The sequence below is a fragment of the Rhincodon typus genome, unplaced genomic scaffold (assembly GCF_021869965.1).
Source record: "Rhincodon typus isolate 14 unplaced genomic scaffold, sRhiTyp1.1 hic_rhity00000557, whole genome shotgun sequence".
NCBI lineage: Eukaryota > Metazoa > Chordata > Chondrichthyes > Orectolobiformes > Rhincodontidae > Rhincodon > Rhincodon typus.
This window is the reverse complement of record NW_025966195.1, coordinates 19385-28112: the sequence shown is the minus strand read 5'-3', so window position 1 is coordinate 28112 and position 8728 is coordinate 19385. Positions and strand designations below refer to the sequence as shown.

Below are 8728 nucleotides of genomic sequence, written 5' to 3'. Positions count from 1 at the left end.
TTAATTTAATCATCATTTTAATGGATCTACTAAAAATGTGAACATCTCTTAAAACATTAGGCGTTATGGGCCAATGCTTGTCTACCTGCAGAAACGTCTGGGCCACATCTAGAAAACACCTAAATAAGGATTAGATGAAAATTTTTAATAAGTGCAGCCCCTTCATATTCTACAAAGGGACTGCTATGATCACAGTGCATAATACAGACAGTGTCTTACAATTTTAGTGTAGCATTTAACATCATTGTAAGGAGCTAAGAAAATTATTGGAATTGAGTGGAATAGGGAACATCAAACAGTTTCCTCTAGGAAAATATGCATGATTTTAGAATAATCTGGGCATTATCTATTTGGATAAAACATTTGGTTAGAAAACACAAGAACAGTGCACGAAACAAAGAACATATTTTATGCAAAATACAAAAATGACACCTTGAAAGGTTTGACTACTTTAAAGGTTCTATTGAAATGCAAGCTGTTTGTGTACGTCTAGGACAGTAACTCTTGATCAAAGTACCTTACCCCAGTGCTCTGTAAGAGTCTGTAGTGATAAATCGTTTTCATTTGGGGCTAAAGGGATCAAAGGATATGGAGGAAATGTCAGATCAGGCTACTGGGTTGGATGATCATCCATGATCATAACGAATGGCACAACAAACTCGAAATGCCAAATGGCCTACTCCTGCTACTATTTCCTCTGATTCTGTTAATAAATACAGGCAACATTGTTAGTAATAGTGCCTTTAGACAAATCATTCAGCACCGCTTGAAACAACTAAAGGCTTAAGGAATGGTAAATCTCAATGGGTAATTGATTTGATAATATTTTACAGTCAAAGACAAAAATATTTACTTAGAGATAGAGAAAATTAAAACAAAAACTACTTCTGCAGATTTTTCCTTCCTTTTATAGTTTACAATACATGCTGATAATAGCAGTAAGGGCTCAAAATATTTTCATTCTCAAAGACTCCTCTTGAGGTTTCTCAAGTGTTACTCATTGAGTTTCAGGGGCTTCATATTCTACAAAGGGACTGTTGTGATCACAGTGTATAATACAGGCAGTGTCTTACAATTTTAGTGTAGCATGTTAGGAGCTAAGAAAATCATTGGAATGGAGTGGGATAGGGAACATCAAATGGTTTCCTCTCGGAAAATATGCATGATTCTTGAATAATCTAGACATTATCTATTTGTATAAAACATTTGGTTAGAAAACACAAAAACAGTACACAAAACAAAATGAATGTATTGTATGGAAAATACAAAAATGACACCTTGGAAGGTTTGACTACTTTAAAGGTTCTATTGAAATGCAAGCTGTTCGCATATGTCTAGCACAGTAACTCTTGATCAAAGTACCTTACCCCAGTGCTCTGTAAGCATGTCTAGTAATAAATCATTTTCAAACATAAACAAAAGAATGCTGTAATTATTCAGCAAGAAAGGCAGCAACTGTAAGGAAAGGCTAAGTGTTAATTTTTCAAGCATAGCTCTGCATCAGAACTGGAAATCATTACAGGTGAACAGCTTATAGGAAGGGACAGACTGAGGGAAGGGGCGAACACATAGAAAGAGAAAAAGAAAGATAGCGATTAGGTGAGGTCAGAAAATTGATAAGATCATATTTCAAGGAGAAAGGAAGCATCATGAGTGAATTGAATCAAAAGACTTTCAAGAACAGAAAATGTGAACACTTAAAGCAAATTAATTCAGTTGAATGTATTTGTCATATCTGTGTAAAATATCTGAGTGCCTTGCCTCTTGAAGATTTGCATGTTTGTTCTAATTCCCTTTGAGGCAGCTATGTAACGCAAATTAGCGACAGCAATATAGATTCTACAATGCTTAGAATCATTCAGTGTCAATTTTTTTCTTTAGATGAGAATTGATGCAGACTTGGATTTGCCTTAATTCTCAAAGTCACATTATTTGCTGAATTTTTATATATAATCATTCAACAGAGATCATATTTTGAGATTTGATAGTTCCATATCAGTTTCCTTGGACTCACGCAGAGATTGGTGAGTTTATGGAATTCAATACCACAGAAAGCAGCCGAGGCCAAACTATTGTATGATTTCCGTTGGCTATAGCTCTTGGGGCTAAAGGGATCAAAGGATATGGGGGAAAGCTGAGATCAGGCTATTGAGTTGGATGATCATCCATGAGCATAATGAATGGTGCAGCAGGTTCAAAGAGCCAAATGGTCCAGTCCTGCTAATATTTTCTCTGTTTCTGTTATAACATACAGGCTACATTGTTAGTAATAGTGCCTTTTCACAAATCATTCAACACCCCTTGAAACAACTAAAGGCTTAAGGAATGGTAAATCTCAAAGGTACTTCATTTGGTAATATTTTAGAGCCAGAGACAAAAATATTTTCTAGAGATGGAGAAAATTAGAACAAAAACTACTCCTACAGATTCTTCCTTCCTTTTATGGTTTACAATACATGCTGATTATAACAGTAAGGGCTCAAAACAGTTTCATTCTCAAAGACTCCTCTTGAGGTTTCTCACGTGTTACTTATTGATTTTCAGGGGTTTCTTTCTCAGTCTCACTGACTCCTCCATAAGATGATGCAGTCAATTAGTAGCAATACCTTCTATTTTTGTGTTGATGTATGGCAATTTGGACACACATAGAAGCAGAGTTAGAAGAATTCATCCATTTTCCCTATAATCATCATTGCTGTTTAAACTTAAAGCCACAACAAACAAGTAAAGCATTAATTTTCTAGATGCAACAAGTTTTCAATTGGCCTAAGTTAATAACAATCACTTTTTTAACCACACTACCATACACAAAAAGCCATCATCCTAAAGACATTCTTCACAGATTGGCAAGGTCACAGCTAAATCATTGCATGTATAATTCTAACACAGTCACTGCATCTCAGGTATGTAAGACACTTTAAGATATGAGAATAAATAAATGCAAATCTTTCTGAAATGTTAAATTATAGAACTGACATTGTTTTCATCACAATCACATCCACTATATTTTCCCAATGTGTAAGCTTCTGAAGTTTTACAGCTTTTATGTAGCACATCTGCACTCACACCACACCCCAAACTCACACCCTGACAGCAGCAAGCACAGGAGAGATCCCACTTCTGATCAGAGGAGTAGCTTCTCACTATTTCCTTCCATTCTCTTTATAGGGGCTCTTTTCTGATTGGTCATCCTGATGAGTGGATTTTCCAAGAAGGTTTGGGGTTTTTGGGACTGGATCTCACCTGCATCCCAAAAGTATTTTAAAATGTTGACAGATGTAACTTTGCTCCCAGTGAATGCAGTCTAATACTTGGTTACAAGCTTTGGGGCTTACCTGGGTCATTTCCCTGATGGATGTGATGCTGTCCAGTGCTTTAACTAATCGTTCATAGTCTTTTTTCTAGTTAAAAGTAAGAAAAACAGTTTAGCATAGAGTTTGCAAAACAGGCGAGATGATGATTAACAATAGTGATATGCCCCCAGCCTGTTTCCAATTCATAATAATACATCACAGTTGTGAAACTGAATCAGACCATTTGCCCCTCTTGATGTTGCTGTTTCATATTATCAATTAGATACCACCATATTTATTCACACCCATCTGTTATCTTCATTGCACCTATACAATCTAATCTTGAACATTGCTAGAGCAAACTGGATTTTGGCTACAGAGGGAAGAATATACAAATGTATGAATTAGGAGCAAGGATGGCCACTCAGCCCTTCAAATTTGATTGTAACCTCAACTCCATATTCCTGCAAACCCTCAATAACCTTTCAGCCTTTGGCTTATCAAGATTCTATTTCCTTCAACTTTAAAAGTATTCAAAGACCTGTGAAAAAGAGTTTTCCAGAGACTCTCGACCCTCAGAACGAAGAAGAAGGAATTCTCCTCATTGCTTACTTTACAAGTGCAGTCCCTTATTTTTAAAACAGTGACTCCTGACTCTAGGTTCTCCCACCAGTGGAAAGGCTCCTCCTGTCAGGCTTGAGTCAAGAAATTACCTGCCTTGGAAAGAAAGTTCCGAATCACGAGGTGTTTACTCTGGTGGGGTTCAGCTATGTGATGAGGTCGTGTCTGCTGACTTCTGACACAATGCTAGGAGGGCACAAGTGTGAAGGAGACCTCAGTTCTTTAGGCCTTCATTTTCCCCCCACCTACCACCATGGCCTCTCAAACTCCATGCCAACTCATACCTCCAAACTAATTCCAACTTTTAATATAGCCTCTCTACATCTTGAAAAATGCAATTCCTCATGAAAACTTCCAAACTTTTAAATCTCAAGCTACTGATCGCTGATAAAACAAAAAATTTTCTGTTCATACTCTTAATCCTTTATTAACCTCTTGAATTGTCAATCAAAATGTAAACTCAGAAGCCCGCTGAGATGATTCAACTTCTGAAGCTCAGTCAAGCATTCATAATAGAGCCATAGAGATGCACAGCACAGAAACTGACCCTTCAGCGCAACTCATCCATGCCGACCAGATATCCTACATAAATCTAGACCCATTTGCCAGCATTAGGCCCATATCACTCTAAACCTTTCCTGTTCAGATACCCATCCAGATGCCTTTTAAATATTGTAATTGTACCAGCTCATTCCATACACGCACCACCCTCTGCGTGAAAAAGTTGCCCCTTAGATTCCTTTTAAATCTTTCCCCTCTCAAATTAAACCTATGCCCTCTAGTTTTTGACTCCCCCACCCCAGGGAAAAGACCTTGTCTATTTATCCTTTCCTTGCCCCTCATGATTTTATAAACCTCTATAAGGTCACTCTTCAGCCTCCGACTCTTCACGGAAAATAGCCTCAGCCTATCCCTATAGCTGAAACCCTCCAACACTGGCAACATCCTTGTAAATCTTTTCTAAGCTCTTTCAAGTTCACAACATCCTTTCTATTGCAGGGAAACCAGAATTGCACGCAGTATTCCAATAATGACCTAACCAATGTCCTCCATAGCCACAACATGACCTCCCAACTCCTATACTCAATGCACTGACCAATAAAGGCAAGCATACCAAATGCCTTCTTCACTATCCTGTCTACCTGAGATTCCATGTTCAAGGAACTATGAACCTGCACTCCAAGGTCTCTTTGCACAGCAACACTCCCCAGGACCTTACCATTAAGAGTTTAAGTCCTGCTGTAATTTGCCTTTCCAAAATGCAACACCTCACATATATCTAAATTAAACTCCATCTGTAACTTCTCGGCCCATTGACCCATCTGTTCAAGATCCCATTGTACTCTGTGGTAATCTTCTTCACTCTCCTCTACACCTCCAATTTTGGTGTCATCTGCAAACTTACTAACCATGCCTCCTATGTTCACATTCAAATCACTTATATAAATGACAAAAAGCAGTAGACCCAGCTCTGATCCCTGTGACACACCACTGGTCACAGGCCTCCAGTCTGAAAAGCAACCCTCCAGCACCACCCTCTGTCTTCTACATTCGAACTAGTTCTGTATCCATATGGCTAGTTCCTTTTGTACTCCATGTGATCTACCCTTGCTAACCAGTCTACCACGAGGAACCTTGTCAAATACCATACTGAAGTCCATACAGAACAAGTCCACCACTCTGCACTCATTAATCCTCTTTGTTACTTGTTCAAAAACCTCAAGTTAGTGAGGCACAATTTCCCACACACAAAGCAGTGCTGACTATCTCTAATCAGTCCCTACCTTTCTAAATACATGTAAATCTTGTCCCTCAGGATTCCCTCCAACAACGTGCCCACCACTGATGTCAGGCTCACCAGTCTATCGTTCCCTGGCTTTTTCTGACCACACTTCTTAAGTAGTGGCACCATGTTGGCCAACCTCCAGTCTTTTGGCGCCTCACCTCTGGCTATCGTTGATACAAATATCTCAGCAAGGGGCCCAGCAATCACTTCCCTAGCTTCCAACAAAGTTTCAGGGTATACCTGATCAGGTCCTGGAGATTTATCCACTTTTATGCATTTTAAGCTGTCCAGCACCTCCTCCTCTGTAACATGGACATTTTTCAAGATGTCGCTATTTATTTCCCCGCATTCTCTATCTTCCACATGCTTCTCCACAGTAAACACCGATGTAAAATACTCATTTAGCATCTCCCATCTCCCATCTCCTGTGGCTCCACACATAGGTGGCCTTCCTATTCTTTAAGGGGCCCTTTTGTCCTTAATCTATTTATAAAATCAATAGCCCTGACAAAAATGTCAACAAGAACTTTATTGAAACTATATGAACAGATAACATACCAGCTTATCTCTCAATACAAAGTAGTCCAGAATTATTTTTAAGCAGCAACAAACATACAGTTACAGTTCTTTTAAAGAAATAATTTGAAGAGAAAAAAATTAAAAAAAAAAGGGGAGTGTTAAATAGATCATATCCACCCTAAAGAGTGGCTAGTCCATTTGTGACTCTTATATTGTGGGACAGGGTTCTTGCTAAAGTCAAAATGGGGTGTCTTTGAACTTGGGTATAAATAGCCCTGTTGAATATTGGTTGCCCACCCATGTGAATCATTTTTAGTTCCCCTCCCCCATCACTGGCTAAAAATGGGAACTGTCAGAAATGGGTGTGAAACTTCCACATTGGGTCCAGCCCACTTTCTCTGCATCAGCAACTAATATAAAGCAAATTACACATGCCCATAACTCTGAGTGAAGAAAATGTTCTCCTGTTCCCCATTCTAAACCTTATACACGTCATCTATAGGTCCTAGTTCTAGATCCTAAACTATTAGCAACAGTCTTGTGCTAACAGCCCTGCTTCATCCTTTACAATTAAAAATAATTGTATCACATTGACTGACATTCTTGTTCTAATTTTTCAAGTGTTTCATTATATTTGAATTTCCTGGCTGAGTGGATCTTCTTAAAATGAGAATAACAATGCTACACAAAATCCTCTAATTAAAGTCTTATTAAGGTTGGACAGATAGACTTATCATTGCGTCCTGATTTTTATCTTCTTCAACTGTGGTGCTAGAATTTAAAATTCCATTAGGCTTTTTAATGGACTTATACAGATTTATACAGATGGCTAACAAGTGTCAAGCTCGCCTGCCCAATTTCAGCGCAGTAAAGACACACTGCTGAAAAAGACATTTCTCTGGTGAATGTGAATGGTTTGAGCAAGTAAAATAAATTGAATTTTGCTGCTTGGCCTGCTGTGTTCATCCAGCTCTGCACCTTGTTGTCTTGAATTGAGCACATTAAGTTTAAGTTTCTTTCTGAAATCTACTTATATGCATTTTTATGCTGAGCAATCAATTTCATTTAAATGTGACCAAGTTTATAAAAATCTAAAGGAAGAATGTAAAAAGGCTATTATCCACATTTTATATTCGTATTATTCGACCATGAACTTTATGTTACTTATTTATTATCCTGAGAGAATTTAGATATAAAGAACCTACAGATCCCCAAAAGTAATTGTGATAAAATTTGGCAGATCTATCCATTTCATAATATAGCTAATCAACCCTGTTCTGCAAAGATAACAATCTGCAGCAACACAGGAATTCCTAAGTCCCTTAAAGTATTTGAACATCTTAATTCATATTCTCCAGTCCCATTCATTATTGGGTATTTATCAAAACTGCTTACAGCTTTTGACATTGTTGAACACTCCATCCTCATCAACAGCGTCAAAGGTTGAAGCCAGATTAAAAAGAATAAAGCAGAGTAGTCACATTCACATAGGGTGTCGTTTGTGCCTTTTATAAGAGTTATTTCATTAATGTAATGGACAAACACTGAATTGGAGGAATATAAAGATAGGGTTCCTGAAAAGGCTGGCATTGATTTGGAAGGTAACTATACATTCAAGGACCTTGGAGAGGAAAGGAAGGTTGAAGGTGAGAAGGTACTTGTAACCATAGTAGATTAAGGTAAAAGTAAATCAATAGCTAGGAGTTAGGCCGCATCAATGTTGATTCAAAGAATATGGTTACAGAGACAAGTCTTCACCCAAATTACATGTGATGCACTTAATTAACCAAGATACATTAAGTGTATGATGAGGCCCAGTCAGTGTAATAAACTAGACAAGTGTTAAATGAGGTGATCAAAAAGTTCATTACTTCCTGTAATAAAACATCCCTACTTTTATATTCCATTGTCACTCAAATAAACATCATCATTGCATGTGCCTATGTAATGACTTGCTGTACTTGTGTATTCATGTTTTGTAATTCATAGATACTTGGATCCCTATATATCACTGAGTTCTGAAATCTCTTTCCATTTAAATAATGTTGCCTTTCTATTTTCCTGCTGAAGTGGACATGTTCACATTTTCCCACATTGATTGCTTGGTGTAAAGTAGATGAAGTACATTCAGATACCAGTGATACACTAGACAGTCATTAACTAGATGTTAATTAACAAAAAGCAAAATACCCTCGGATTAAATGCCAGGCTCCGATGATCGAGGGGATCCACCACAGATGGATATGGCTCAAAAATGACTACTTTTCGGGGAGATTCCAGAGCGGATCGGCACATGGATACTAGCAAATCCACCACCTGCAGTAACAAAAAAGAATTAATTGGAAGTGTTTCAGAGATAGTAGGAACTGCAGATGCTGGAGAATCTGAGATAACAAGGTGTAGAGCTGGATGAACACAGCAGGCCAAGCATCATCAGAGGAGCAGGAAGGCTGACGTTTCGGGCCTAGATCCTTCTTCAGAAAGAAGAGAAACCCTTTTTCTGAAGAAG

At 38.0% G+C, this 8728-nt stretch overlaps 1 protein-coding gene across 1 annotated transcript in view; it reads right to left on the bottom strand.

Moving 5' to 3' along the window:
* LOC125488360 (protein mono-ADP-ribosyltransferase PARP8-like) overlaps positions 1–8535 on the bottom strand; it is a gene marked incomplete at both ends in the record, with an annotated part of 9618 nt that extends 1083 nt beyond the window's left edge. Inside the window, 3 exons of the mRNA XM_048621351.1 lie at positions 523–570; positions 3336–3401; positions 8410–8535. Of these exons, the coding sequence (XP_048477308.1) occupies positions 523–570; positions 3336–3401; positions 8410–8535 (240 nt within the window). The remainder of the gene's footprint in view (positions 1–522; positions 571–3335; positions 3402–8409) is intronic.
* Positions 8536–8728: the final 193 nt, after the last annotated feature.